At 52.6% G+C, this 14,944-nt stretch overlaps 1 protein-coding gene and 1 long non-coding RNA gene across 5 annotated transcripts in view; one reads left to right on the forward strand and one right to left on the reverse strand.

Moving 5' to 3' along the window:
• The window catches only part of EPRS1 (glutamyl-prolyl-tRNA synthetase 1), a 263,373-nt gene that overhangs the window by 198,189 nt on the left and 50,240 nt on the right, over positions 1–14,944 (forward strand). For all 4 annotated transcript variants that reach the window (XM_075339114.1, XM_075339116.1, XM_075339115.1 and 1 more), the window contains 2 exons: positions 5,704–5,783; positions 5,872–5,973. In XM_075339114.1, the coding sequence (XP_075195229.1) occupies positions 5,704–5,783; positions 5,872–5,973 (182 nt within the window). The remainder of the gene's footprint in view (positions 1–5,703; positions 5,784–5,871; positions 5,974–14,944) is intronic.
• LOC142295971 (uncharacterized) overlaps positions 1–14,944 on the reverse strand; it is a 225,153-nt gene that overhangs the window by 124,779 nt on the left and 85,430 nt on the right. The window lies entirely within an intron of this gene.

Raw genomic sequence — 14,944 nt, forward strand, 5'->3', positions numbered from 1 at the left:
TGGCCCTCTGTGTCTCTGGCCCTCTGTGCATCTGCCCCTCTGTGCATCTGCCCTCTGTGCCTCTTGGCCTCTGTGCCTCTTGGCCTCTGTGCCTCTTGGCCTCTGTGCCTCTTGGCCTCGGGGTCTCTTGGCCTCTGTGCCTCCGGGCCTCGGTGGCCTTTGGACCGCCGGGGCCTGTGTTCTGGTCTGCCGCCTTGCGCCTCCCTGGCCTTGCTTCCTGCTTCGCTTTTGGTGTTCCTTTCTGCTCCCTTCCAGCCCTGCCGTCCCTGGTTCTCCCTCCTGGTGGTGTGCTTGTCCCGGGCACCTGAGTTCTTCCGTCCCGGCCAGCCCTCCTGTCGCGGAGTCCCCCCCCCCCGCGTCTCAGGACTCCCCTTACTGGTGTTTTTTGTCGGGGCGTTGCTGCCTTCCCGTCCTTGCTGCGCTGTAGGCCGCTTATCCGCACCCAACCTTGTGGTCGGCTGTGGATGCTCTTCCTGGCCTCCCTTCCTGCCTCCTCGTCTGCTGTATTCCGTTGTCCTCCGTTCTGCCGTTCTCCTGTCGGGAAGGGTTATGGGTCTCTCGGTCGGTCTCCTCCGGGTGCCTGTTTCTGCCCTGGGCGCCCTGTTTGGCTCCCGTCTTGCGGGTTCTGAGGGGTTGTGCGCTTCCTTCCGGCTGGGGGGGTCCGTGTACCGGCTCTCCGCCCTGGGGTCTTGCCCTAGGGTTGGGCGCCCTGCCCTTTGCGCCCTTCATGCCCCTCTCCGTCGTGTGCTCTTTCTCCCTTCCTTCCTTCGCGTCCTTGCTTGGGGGGGCGCGCTCGGCGGCCCCTTGGCGGCTGGATGGGTCTTTTGTTTTTTGTCTTTCAGGGTTCCGGCTGTGCTCCGCTGGTATCGTGCCGTCCCTTGCCCCGATGGCTGTGGGCTCCTGTTTCCCTCGCGTCTGTGGTGCAGCCTGTTCTCCTGTCCTCCTCGGTGACGGATCGTTCTCCTGGGAGGTGGCCTCCTACTTGGTGGCTGTGGCGGATGTCTCCTCAACGGTTTTGTAAGGCTGTGCCTGGTCTTCTCCTTCCACTTTTCCGGGCTCTGCCGGCTGGCCTTTGGTTCTTCCACTGACCTTCCATTGGCAACTTGGCTCTTCGCGTGGTTTTCCCGCCCTTGGTGTGTCTTCTCTCTAAGTCTCTCGTGGGTGCTGTCGTGACGAAAGGAAAAGACTACATTACGTACCGGTAATGGGATTTTCCTGAGTCCACGACAGCACCCTTTACACCCCTGCCCTTTCTTTGTTTGTTTTTTCTCACGCTTCGGTGTCCTGGGCTTGGTCTGTGTTATTTACTAATTCTTTGGCGGTTCCTCTCCCGGTCTCTGCAACCAACTGATGAGGGAGGGGGACCGCCCCTTTTTATCTGTAGGTTTCCTGTCCTGAAGGGGGCGGATCCCTCTCTCGTGGGTGCTGTCGTGGACTCAGGAAAATCCCATTACCGTTACGTAATATAGTCTTTTGCTCCTTTCGTTCCTCCAACTGGTCATCCTCTAAGCCCTCGGCCTCGTCCGCTAACTCAGCCAAGGACCAGAAATCCAACTGGCGCCCAAAAGAGCGTCCACAGAAGACCGCAGGAGCTGGTGCCACTAAGGCAGCCTCCTCGTAACTATCTGCCCGCTCCAGCAACGTCCTTAGTCGGTGGCAAGCTTTCCCACTTTGGCGACGCTTGGTTTCAACATGTCTCCGATCAGTGGGTGAGAGACATCATCTCCCACGGCTACAGGATAGAATTCTCTTCCAGTCCGCCAAACAGATTTTTTCTCTCAACTCCTCCCTGCTTCAAGGCCACCGCCTTCTCACAGGCCGTGGCAGCCTTGCAGGCCAATGGAGTAATTGTGCCGGTTCCCGCTCGGGAACGGTTCAGAGGTTTCTACTCAAATCTCTTCCTGGTTCCCAAAAAGGACGGTACCTTCCGGCCCATCCTGGATCTGAAGCTTCTCAACAAGCATGTTCAGGTGCGGCCCTTTCGCATGGAGTCTCTGCGATCAGTCATTGCCTCTATGTCCCAAGGGGATTTCCTGGCATCCATCGACATCAGAGATGCCTATCTGCATGTGCCAATTGCAGTATCACACCAGCGTTGGCTACGTTTTGCAGTAGGAGAAGATCATTTCCAATTCGTGGCTCTTCCCTTCGGGTTGGCCACCGCCCCTCGGGTATTCACCAAGGTCATGGCTGCAGTGATTGCAGTTCTGCACCTCCAGGGGTTGGCAGTGATTCCTTACCTGGACGACCTTCTAGTCAAGGCTTCATCCAGCGCAGATTGTCAGCGGAGTGTCTCGCTCACTCTCTCCACTCTAGCTCAATTCGCATGGCTGGTCAATCTGCCCAAATCCACTCTGACTCCGACCCAGAGTCTCACGTACCTAGGGATGCAGTTCGAGACCTTGACGGCACTTGTGAAGTTGCCCTTAGTCAAACAGCAGTCCCTTCAGCTAGCGGTGCGCTCTCTGCTGAGGTCCCGCCAGTATACCCTCAGGCGGTTGATGCAGGTGCTGGGTCAAATGGTGGCATCCATGGAGGCTGTTCCCTTTGCCCAGTTCCATCTGCGCCCCCTGCAGCTGGATATTCTCCGCTGTTGGGACAAGCAGCCTTTCTCCTTACACAGGTTAGTGGCTCTGTCGCCACAAACCAGGAGCTCTCTTCAGTGGTGGCTTCTGCCTCTCTCCCTGTCCCAGGGACGCTCCTTCCTGACCCCGTCCTGGGTGATTCTCACCACGGATGCCAGTCTATCCGGCTGGGGAGCGGTATATCTCCACCACAGAGCGCTGGGCACTTGGACTCCGTCCGAGTCAGCCCTTCCAGTCAATGTGCTGGAAACCAGAGCCGTGCTTCTAGCTCTCCTAGCTTTTCACCACCTGTTGGCGAGCAGGCACATTCGAGTCCAGTCAGACAACGCGACAGCGGTTGCCTACATCAATCACCAAGGCGGGACACGCAGCCGCCTGGTAATGTTGGAGGTACAACACATCCTTCAATGGGCGGAGGACTCCAAGTCCACCATATCCGCAGTCCACATCCCAGGCGTGGAAAACTGGGAGGCAGATTATCTCAGCCGTCAAACCGTGGACGGTGGCGAGTGGTCTCTGCACTCGGCAGTGTTTCAGTCAATCTGCCGCAAATGGGGCACCCCGGTCGTGGACCTAATGGCATCCCGTCACAACAACAAGGTTCCCGTTTACGTCGCTCGCTCCCACGACCCTCAGGCATTCGCCGCGGACGCACTGGTTCAAGACTGGTCCCAGTTTCGTCTGTCCTACGTGTTTCCCCCTCTAGCTCTCTTGCCCAGAGTTCTGCGCAAGATCAGAATGGAGGGCTGTAGAGTCATCCTCATTGCACCGGACTGGCCCAGGCGAGCTTGGTATCCAGACCTGCTCCATCTGTCCGTAGAGATGCCGTGGCATCTCCCGGACCGTCCAGACCTACTCTCACAAGGTCCGTTTTTCCGCCTGAATTCTGCGGCTCTCAAATTGACGGCGTTGCTCTTGAGTCCTGGATCTTGACGGCTTCTGGTATTCCTCCTGAAGTCATCTCCACTATGACTCGGGCCCGTAAGTCTTCCTCCGCTAAGATCTTTCACAAGACTTGGAAAATTTTCCTGTCATGGTGTCGCTCTACTGACCATCCTCCTTGGCCATTCTCCTTGCCGACCCTTTTGTCCTTTCTACAGTCCGGTCTGCAGCTAGGACTGTCCCTCAACTCTCTCAAGGGACAAGTCTCAGCTCTGTCAGTACTGTTCCAGCGGCGCCTCGCTCGGCTGGCTCAGGTCCGCACCTTCATGCAAGGCGCGTCTCACATCATTCCGCCTTACCGGCGGCCCTTGGATCCCTGGGACCTTAATTTGGTTCTCATGGTTTTGCAGAAAGCCCCCTTTGAGCCTCTTAGGGAGGTCTCTTTGCATCGTCTTTCTCAGAAAGTGTTTTTTCTGGTGGCCATAACTTCCCTCAGGAGAGTCTCTGATTTGGCCGCGCTCTCTTCGGAGTCACCTTTTTTAGTTTGTCATCAAGACAAGGTGGTTCTCCGTCCGACTCCGGACTTTCTTCCTAAGGTGGCCTCCCCTTTCCACCTTAACCAGGACATTACCCTACCTTCCTTTTGTCCGGCTCCTGTTCATCGCTTTGAAAAAGCGCTGCATACTCTGGATCTGGTGCGGGCGCTCCGGATCTATGTGTCTTCTATTAGGCGGTGCACCTCTCTTTTTGTGCTAACCACAGGTCGGCGCAAGGGTCTCTCTGCTTCTAAGCCGACCTTAGCCCGTTGGATCAGATCGACCATTTCGGACGCTTACCAGAGTTCTCAGGTGCCTCCCCCGCCGGGGATCAAGGCACATTCGACCAGAGCTGTTGGTGCCTCTTGGGCTTTCAGGCACCAGGCTACGGCTCAGCAGGTCTGTCAGGCTGCCACTTGGACTAGCCTGCATACCTTTTCGAAGCACTACCAAGTGCATGCTCATGCTTCGGCAGATGCGAGCTTGGGCAGACGCATCCTTCAGGCGGCTGTCGCCCATTTGTGAAGTTAGGTTTTGCCTACTTCTTTGTTCGGTTTATTTCCCACCCAGGGACTGCTTTGGAACGTCCCGTGGTCTGGGTCTCCCATAGGAACGATAAAGAAAAAGAGAATTTTGTTTACTTACCGTAAATTCTTTTTGTTGTAGTTCCGTAATGGGAGACCCAGCACCCTCCCTGTTGCCTGTTGGCACTTTTCTTGTTCCGCGTGTTATCACCGGCTGTTGTTGTAGACAGAGTTTCCGGTTGTTCCGGCTATTGCTCTGTTCTACTTGTGGGTGGCTATTCTCCTTCAGCTTTTGCACTAAACTGGCTGGGTCTGCTCACCAGGGGGTGTATAAGCTCAGGGGGAGGAGCTACACTTTTTAGTGTAGTACTTTGTGTGTCCTCCAGAGGTAGAAGCTAAACACCCATGGTCTGGGTCTCCCATTACGGAACTACAAGAAAAAGAATTTACGGTAAGTAAACAAAATTCTCTTTTTTTCAGAGCAAGGCTTAAATATAAGCCCTCCCCTGAAAATAAGGCCTAGTTGCACGTCAATAATGAATTGTCCGTGCAGCTAAAAAAGTTAAAGATACTACAGGACACTTCATTATAGACATCAGATATCCCGCAATCATACTTACCAGACGCCGAGCGGGAGGACCTGCAGTGGATCATACACCCACACACATCCGATCACACCCACACACATCCGATTTCACACACAAAACATCAGATCACACTCACCACATCCAGGGACACCAATTTCTTCTCGCTGGCAGAATCCTGAGATGCAGTGCAGTGGAGAGCAAGGACCTGCCGCAATGCTAGCTTACAGGACCTGCGGACACGTGACTTCCTTCCATCATTCCCTGCGGCCGGAAGCATTGTGTAATGCTGGATGTGATGAGTGTGTGTGTGATCTCCTGTGTGTGAGTGTGTCAGCCAGAAGCAGGGGAGGACGGCGTGCAACACCCACCAGAGATCAGAGGGAAGTATAAGACCGTGTCTTATTTTTGGAAAAACACGGTGTGTATATATATATATATATATATATATATATATAATATATATATATATATATATATATATATATAATATATATATAATATATATATATATAATTATATTATATTACACGCATTTTTCTTTATTTTTTTACATATATTTTCTCATTTCTTTAATCTTTTCAATCTGCAGTGATGTATCCTGCGTACGCGAAATGGGTGCAGTCGCATCGTGACCTCCCCATAAAGCTGAACCAGTGGTGCAACGTTGTGGTACGTATAACCATCAGCTGCTGACTGGTGGCCCATTATTGCCCTCACTAGCCTCCACAATTGATTTTTTTTTTTCCCCCTGCTTTAGAGGTGGGAGTTCAAACATCCTCAGCCGTTCCTCCGCACCCGGGAGTTTCTTTGGCAGGAGGGACACACCGCTTTTGCTACAAAAGAGGAGGCTGCAGAGGAGGTATGCATTTACTATAAATATACTGGATGTGTATATACTGTATTATACTGTAGATATATATGTGTAGATATATATACATCTAGATATATATATAGATATAGAGATGTGGATATATAGATATATTGATGTGTATATATAGATATAGATAGTTTTATTTTCTTTGTCGCTCCATTGGGAGACCCAGACAATTGGGTGTATAGGCTATGCCTCCGGAGGCCGCACAAAGTATTACACTAAAAGTGTAAAGCCCCTCCCCTTCTGCCTATACACCCCCCGTGCTCCCACGGGCTCCTCAGTTTTTTGCTTTGTGCGAAGGAGGCAGACATGCACGCATAGCTCCACAGATTAGTCAGCAGCAGCTGCTGACTATGTCGGATGGAAGAAAAGAGGGCCCTTAACAGGGCCCCCAGCATGCTCCCTTCTCACCCCACTCTTGTCGGCGGTGTTGTTAAGGTTGAGGTATCCATTGCGGGTACGGAGGCTGGAGCCCACATGCTGTTTTCCTTCCCCATCCCCCTTAGGGCTCTGGGTGAAGTGGGATCCTATCGGTCTCCAGGCACTGAGACCGTGCTTCATCCACAGCTCCTGAGGACTCTGCTGGATAGGAGCCGAGTATCGTTCAGGGACATGGCCCTGCTACTTTGAGGTACTCTGTGTCCCCGTGGGGACTGCGCACAGCGACACTCCAGCATTGCTGGGTGTGCTAGTGCACCGGGGACCGCGGCGCTGACCGCGTTTGTGCCATTACACACTGCAGCATCGCTGAGTGTGTTGCTGTATGGGGACTACCGCGCTGACCGCCGCTGCCATTGTTATCACTGCGGCGCGGCTGGGACTGTTAGTGCGCCGGGGACTTCCGCGCAGACCGCACTTATACGGCGGCCGCGCTTATAACTCGAGTCCCCGGCTTTTGGGCCTAGTCTCTTTTTCTTCCCGCCCCCAGCCCTGCCAGTCAGGGGAAGGGCGGGACGCTGTACAGCACGGCAGCACTGAGGGCTGGAGCATGCTTTGCATACTCCACCCCCCTCACTGTGCACAGTGGGGCACCAGTTCCCGCACTTTCTGGGTCACGCCCACGGCTCCCTCCTCTCCTCAGGACGCCGGCAGCCATTCCTGTCAGCTCCTCGGACGCTGCAGAGGGGAGACAAGCTCTGGGGGACCCAGGCAGGGATTCTGGTGGCCACACAACCGCTTTAAGCGGGCGGTAAGCAGCACCTCAGGTGCTGGCCCCACTTGGTGCAGAAGTGTAATTATAGTTTATATGTTTACAGGCTATACTTTACACTGTATGGTGCACAGTTGATTTCTAGCTATATACCCTGTTGTGTTGCTCAAAGGAGACAACAGCATGGCGCCCACAAGAAGCAGGGGTGCCAAAACACAGGCTTACTATGCTGCCTGCGCCGCATGTACAACCTCGCTACCGGCAGGTTCCACTGACCCTCATTGTGTGCACTGCTCGGCCCCTGTGGCACTTTCTCAGCCGGAGCCTCTGCTAAGGGGGGCCCAGGGGGAACAACCAGCTAACACTGTCCAGGTGACAGGGACGGAGTTTGCAGTTTTTACTGAAAGACTTTCTGAGACTATGGCTAAGATTCTAGAAGCTTTGCAGTCCAGACAGGTATCTCAGACCATGGGCACTGTGGAATCAGTGCCCCCTGGTTCCCCTCAGTTGGAACAACAATGTTCCCCCGGGGTGTCTCATAGATCCCAGGGTGAGGTCTCTAACACGGACCGCAGCCCCAGACCGCCTAAGCGAGCTCGCTGGGAAATCCCCTCGACCTCATCACATTGTTCAGGGTCTCAGAGGGATGACTCTCTGTATGATGAAGCGGAGGTAGCTGATCAGGATTCGGATCCTGAGGCCGCTCTCAACCTTGATACTCCTGATGGTGACGCCATAGTGAATGATCTTATCGCGTCCATACATCAAATGTTGGATATTTCTCCCTCGGCTCCTCCAGCGGAGGAGTCAGCCTCTCAGCAGGAGAAATTCCGTTTCAGGTTCCCCAAGCATACAACGAGTATGTTTCTGGATCACTCCGATTTCAGAGAGGCAGTCCAGAAACACCGAGTTTGTCCAGATAAGCGTTTTTCCAAGCGCCTTAAGGATACACGTTATCCCTTCCCCCCTGACGTGGTCAAGGGCTGGACTCAGTGTCCCAAGGTGGATCCTCCAATCTCCAGACTGGCGGCTAGATCCTTAGTTGCAGTTGAAGATGGGGCTTCGCTCAAGGATGCCACTGACAGACAGATGGAGCTCTGGTTGAAATCCATCTATGAAGCTATCGGCGCGTCTTTTGCTCCAGCATTCGCAGCCGTATGGGCACTCCAAGCTATCTCAGCGGGTCAAGCGCAAATTGACGCACTCACACGTACGTCTGCGCCGCAAGTGGCGTCCATAACTTCTCAAACGTCGGCATTTGCGTCCTACGCTATTAATGCTGTCCTGGACTCTGCGAGCCGTACGGCGGTTGCAGCCGACAATTCGGTGGCAATACGCAGGGCTTTGTGGCTACGGGAATGGAAGGCAGATTCGGCTTCCAAAAAGTCCTTAACCGGTTTGCCATTTTCTGGCGACCGTTTGTTTGGTGAGAGGCTGGATGAGATCATCAAACAATCCAAGGGAAAGGAAACATCCTTACCCCAGGCCAAACCAAAATTACCCCAACAGAGGAGGGGACAGTCGAGGTTTCGGTCCTTTCGGAGTGCGGGCAGGTCCCAATTCTCCTCGTACAAAAGGCCTCAGAAGGATCAGAGGAACTCCGATCCATGGCGGTCTAAGTCACGCCCTAAAAAGACCGCTGGAGGTGCCGCTACCAAGGCGGCTTCCTCATGACTTACGGCCTCCTCACACCGCATCCTCGGTCGGTGGCAGGCTCTCCCGCTTTTCCGACATTTGGCTGCCACAGGTAAAAGACCGTTGGGTGAGAGACATCCTGTCTCACGGTTACAGGATAGAGTTCAGCTCTCGTCCTCCGACTCGATTTTTCAGAACATCTCCGCCTCCCGAGCGAGCCGATGCTCTTCTGCAGGCGCTGGGCACTCTGAAGGCAGAAGGAGTGGTGGTCCCCGTTCCTCTTCAGCAACAGGGTCACGGTTTTTACTCCAACCTGTTTGTGGTTCCAAAGAAGGACGGGTCTTTCCGTCCTGTCCTGGACCTAAAACTGCTCAACAAACACGTAAAGACCAGGCGGTTCCGGATGGAATCCCTCCGCTCCGTCATCGCCTCAATGTCCCAAGGAGATTTCTTTGCATCGATCGATATCAAAGATGCTTATCTCCACGTACCGATTGCTCCAGAGCATCAGCGCTTCCTGCGCTTCGCCATAGGAGACGAACACCTTCAGTTCGTGGCACTGCCGTTCGGCCTGGCGACAGCCCCACGGGTTTTCACCAAGGTCATGGCTGCAGTAGTGGCGGTCCTCCACTCTCAGGGTCACTCGGTGATCCCTTACTTAGACGATCTGCTGGTCAAGGCTCCCTCTCAAGAGGCATGCCAGCACAGCCTCACCGCTATTCTGGAGACTCCAGAGTTTCGGGTGGATCATCAATTTTCCAAAGTCAAATCTGACACCGGCCCAATCGCTGACATATCTTGGCATGGAGTTTCATACCCTCTCAGCGATAGTGAAGCTTCCGCTGAACAAGCAGCGTTCACTACAGACGGGGGTGCAATCTCTCCTTCAGGGTCAGTCACACCCCTTGAGGCGCCTCATGCACTTCCTGGGGAAGATGGTGGCAGCAATGGAGGCAGTCCCTTTCGCGCAGTTTCACCTGTGTCCTCTTCAATGGGACATCCTACGCAAATGGGACAGGAAGCCGACGTCCCTCGACAGGAGCGTCTCCCTCTCTCAGGCAACCAAAGCTTCCCTTCGGTGGTGGCTTCATCCCACTTCATTATCGAAGGGGAAATCCTTCCTACCCCCATCCTGGGCGGTGGTCACGACGGACGCGAGTCTGTCAGGGTGGGGAGCAGTTTTTCTCCACCACAGGGCTCAGGGTACGTTGACTCGGCAAGAGTCATCACTTCAGATCAATGTTCTGGAGATCAGGGCAGTGTATCTGGCCCTAAAAGCGTTCCAGCAGTGGCTGGAAGGCAAGCAGATCCGAATTCAGTCGGACAACTCCACAGCGGTGGCTTACATCAACCACCAAGGAGGAACACGCAGTCGGCAAGCCTTCCAGGAAGTCCGGCGGATTTTGATGTGGGTGGAAGCCACGGCCTCCACCATCTCCGCAGTTCACATCCCGGGCGTGGAAAACTGGGAAGCGGATTTTCTCAGTCGCCAGGGCATGGACGCAGGGGAATGGTCCCTTCACCCGGACGTGTTTCAGGAGATCTGTTGCCGCTGGGGGATGCCGGACGTCGACCTAATGGCGTCCCGGCACAACAACAAGGTCACGGCATTCATGGCACGTTCTCACGATCACAGAGCTCTGGCGGCAGACGCCTTAGTTCAGGATTGGTCGCAGTTTCAACTCCCTTATGTGTTTCCTCCGCTGGCACTGTTGCCCAGAGTGTTACGCAAGATCAGGGCCGACTGCCGCCGCGCCATCCTCGTCGCTCCAGACTGGCCGAGGAGGTCGTGGTACCCGGATCTGTGGCATGTCACGGTCGGCCAACCGTGGGCACTACCAGACCGACCAGACTTGCTGTCTCAAGGGCCGTTTTTCCATCTGAATTCTGCGGCCCTCAACCTGACTGTGTGGCCATTGAGTCCTGGATCTTAGCGTCTTCAGGATTATCTCAAGAGGTCATTGCCACTATGAGACAGGCTAGGAAACCAACGTCCGCCAAGATCTACCACAGGACGTGGAAAATATTCCTGTCGTGGTGCTCTGATCAGGGTTTTTCTCCCTGGCCATTTGCCTTGCCCACTTTTCTGTCCTTTCTTCAGTCCGGATTGGAAAAGGGTTTGTCGCTTGGCTCCCTTAAGGGACAAGTCTCTGCGCTCTGTGTTTTTTCAGAAGCGCTTGGCCAGACTTCCACAGGTACGCACGTTCCTGCAGGGGGTTTGTCACATCGTCCCTCCTTACAAACGTCCGTTGGAACCCTGGGATCTGAACAGGGTGCTGATGGTTCTTCAGAAACCACCGTTCGAGCCAATGAGGGATATCCCTCTCTCACGCCTTTCGCAGAAAGTGGTTTTCCTAGTAGCAGTCACTTCACTTCGGAGAGTGTCTGAGCTAGCAGCATTGTCATGCAAAGCCCCTTTCCTGGTGTTTCACCAGGACAAGGTGGTTCTGCGTCCGGTTCCGGAATTTCTCCCTAAGGTGGTATCCCCTTTTCATCTCAATCAGGATATCTCCTTACCATCTTTTTGCCCTCATCCAATTCACCAATGTGAAAAGGATTTGCACTTGTTAGATCTGGTGAGAGCACTCAGACTCTACATTTCTCGTACGGCGCCCCTGCGCCGCTCGGATGCACTCTTTGTCCTTGTCGCTGGCCAGCGTAAAGGGTCACAAGCTTCCAAATCAACCCTGGCTCGGTGGATCAAGGAACCAATTCTCGAAGCTTACCGTTCAGCTGGGCTTCCGGTTCCCTCAGGGCTGAAGGCCCATTCTACCAGAGCCGTGGGTGCGTCCTGGGCTTTGAGGCACCAGGCTACGGCTCAGCAGGTGTGTCAGGCGGCTACCTGGTCGAGCCTGCACACTTTCACGAAACACTATCAGGTGCATACCTATGCTTCGGCGGATGCCAGCCTAGGTAGGCGAGTCCTTCAGGCGGCGGTTGCCCACCTGTAGGACGGAGCCGTTATGGCTCTATTATGAGGTATTATTTACCCACCCAGGGACTGCTTTTGGACGTCCCAATTGTCTGGGTCTCCCAATGGAGCGACAAAGAAGAAGGGAATTTTGTTTACTTACCGTAAATTCCTTTTCTTCTAGCTCCAATTGGGAGACCCAGCACCCGCCCCTGTTTTTTTGTGTACACATGTTGTTCATGTTGAATGGTTTCAGTTCTCCGATATTCCTTCGGATTGAATTTACTTTAAACCAGTTTATAATTTTTTCCTCCTTCTTGCTTTTGCACCAAAACTGAGGAGCCCGTGGGAGCACGGGGGGTGTATAGGCAGAAGGGGAGGGGCTTTACACTTTTAGTGTAATACTTTGTGCGGCCTACGGAGGCATAGCCTATACACCCAATTGTCTGGGTCTCCCAATTGGAGCTAGAAGAAAAGGAATTTACGGTAAGTAAACAAAATTCCCTTCTTTTTTCAAAAATGCAGCAAAAAATATTTTGCTGCAGTTTTATAACATACCTCTATTATGTTTCGGGACCTGTAAGTAGTGAAATTTAATGGTTGTAAAATAAATTTAATATAAATCTATATATTTTTTTAAGGAAAAAAATAGAGGAAAAAAATGGGGGTTTTTTTTGTTGTTTTTTTTTTTTTTTAACCTATTCCAAAGCTGACACATATTGATATCTGTTGGCCAGTACATTGACTTATCTACCAATAATACATCGATTGCTGCTAGGGCATGTCAAAGTATAGTCAGCAAGTCCTAGGGCCCCGGTAAGAAAGGTGTTATTTATTTATTTATTTATCTATATATGTGTGTGTGTGTGTGTGTGTGTGTGTGTAGGCTCAGTGGTTAGCACTGCAGTCTTGTGGTGGCTCAGTGGTTAGCAATGTAGGGTGGCTCAGTGGTTAGCACTGCAGTCTTGCAGCGCTGGGGTCCTTGGTTCAAATCCCATCAAGGACACCATCTGCAAGGAGTTTGTATGTTCTCCCCGTGTTTGCGTGCGTTTCCTCCGGGTTCTCCGGTTTCCTCCCACACTCCAAAGACATACAGATAGGGACTCTAGATTGTGAGCCCCAATGGGGACAGTGTTGCTAATGTATGTAAAGTGCTGTGGAATTAATAGTGCTATATAAGTGAATAATTATGATATGGATGACAGTGAGTAGGCAACTGCAATGACATGATACAACTGGCACATTGCAGGTAAATGAAAATTAGGCACATAGCTGTAGTGCCCCTGAGCCACAGTGTAGCCATTGTATGTAAAGCACTTTGGAATTAATAGCGCTATATAAATGATTAAATATCATTACTATATACACACACACACACACACACACACACACACACACACACTATATATATATAATGTGTATATATATGTATTTATATATATATGTGTGTGTGTATATATATATATATATATAATGTGTGTGTGTGTGTATATATATATATATATATATATATATATATAATACACATACATACACATATATACATAAATATATACACACATATATAAAATGTGTGTGTGTGTGCGCACGCGCGTGTGTTTACGTATGTACGTGCATATAGATATATACACACATACATATATACATTATTTGTATATATGTTTATATATATATATATATATATATATATATATATATATATATGTGTAAATTATTTTTTCTTTGTCACTCCATTGGGAGACCCCTACAATTGGGTGTATAGGCTATGCCTCCGGAGGCCGCACAAAGTATTACACTTAAAAGTGTTAAGCCCCTCCCCTTCTGCCTATACACCCCCCCGTGCTCCCACGGGCTCCTCAGTTTTTTGCTTTGTGCGAAGGAGGTCAGACACGCACGCACAGCTCCACAGATTGGTCAGCAGCAGCTGCTGACCATGTCGGATGGAAGAAAAGTGGGCCCATATAGAGCCCCCAGCATGCTCCCTTCTCACCCCACTCTTGTCGGTGGTGTTGTAAGGTTGAGGTATCCATTGCGGGTACGGAGGCTGGAGCCCACATGCTGTTTTCCTTCCCCATCCCCCTCAGGGCTCTGGGTGAAGTGGGATCCTATCGGTCTCCAGGCACTGAGACCGTGCTTCATCCACAACTCCTGTGGAGCCTGCTTGATAGGAGCCGGGTATCGTTCAGGGACATGGCCCTGCTACTTGAAGGTACTCTGTATCCCTGTGGGGACAGCGCACAGCAACACTCCAGCTTTGCTGGGTGTGCTAGTGCACCGGGGACCACGGCGCTGACCGGGTTAATATGTGCCATTACACACTCAGCGTTGCTGAGTGTGTTTATGTATAGGGACTGCCGCACTGACCGCCGCGGCCATGGAAACACTGCGGCGCGGCTGGGACTTGTAGTGCGCCGGGGACTTTCACGCCGGCCGCGCTTTTACGGCGGCCGCGTTTATTACTAGAGTCCCCGGCTTTTTGCGGCCTAGTTTCCTTTCCTCCCGCCCACAGCCCTGACAGGCAGGGGAAGGGCGGGACGCTGCACAGAACGAGCAGCACTGAGGGCTGGAGCATGCTTTGCATACTCCACCCCTCTCACTGTGCACAGTGCGGGCACCAGTTCCCGCTCTTTTTGGGTCACGCCCACGGCTCCCTCCTCTCCTCAGGACGCCGGCAGCCATTCCTGTCAGCTCCTCGGACGCTGCAGAGGGGGACAAAGTCTGGGAGACCCAGGCAGGGACTCTGGTGGCCTCACAACCGCTTTAGGCGGGTGGTAAGCAGCACCTGTGGTGCTAGCCCCATTGTGCAGTAGTGTAACATTATATGTTTATGGTATATATGTTTTACACTGTATGGTGCACAGTTGATTTCTGGCTATATACCCTATTGTGTTACTCAGGGAAGATAATAGCATGGCGCCCACGAAAGGCAGGGGTGCCAAAACACAGGCTTATTATGTTGCCTGCGCCGCATGTACGACCCCGCTACCGGCAGGTTCCACTGACCCTCATTGTGTGCACTGATCGGCCCCTGTGGCACTTACTCAGCCGGAGCCTCTGCTAAGAGGGGCCCAGGGGGAGCCACCTGCTAACACTGTTCAGGTGACGGGGACGGAGTTTGCAAAACTCTCTAAGACTATGGCTAAGATACTAGAAGCCTTGCAGTCCAGGCCGGTATCTCAGCACAGGGACTCTGTTGAATCTTTGTTCCCTGGCCCACCTCAGCTGGACCAACAATGTCCTCCCGGGGTATCTCATGGATC

The sequence above is a fragment of the Anomaloglossus baeobatrachus genome, chromosome 3 (genome assembly GCF_048569485.1).
Source record: "Anomaloglossus baeobatrachus isolate aAnoBae1 chromosome 3, aAnoBae1.hap1, whole genome shotgun sequence".
Lineage (NCBI taxonomy): Eukaryota > Metazoa > Chordata > Amphibia > Anura > Aromobatidae > Anomaloglossus > Anomaloglossus baeobatrachus.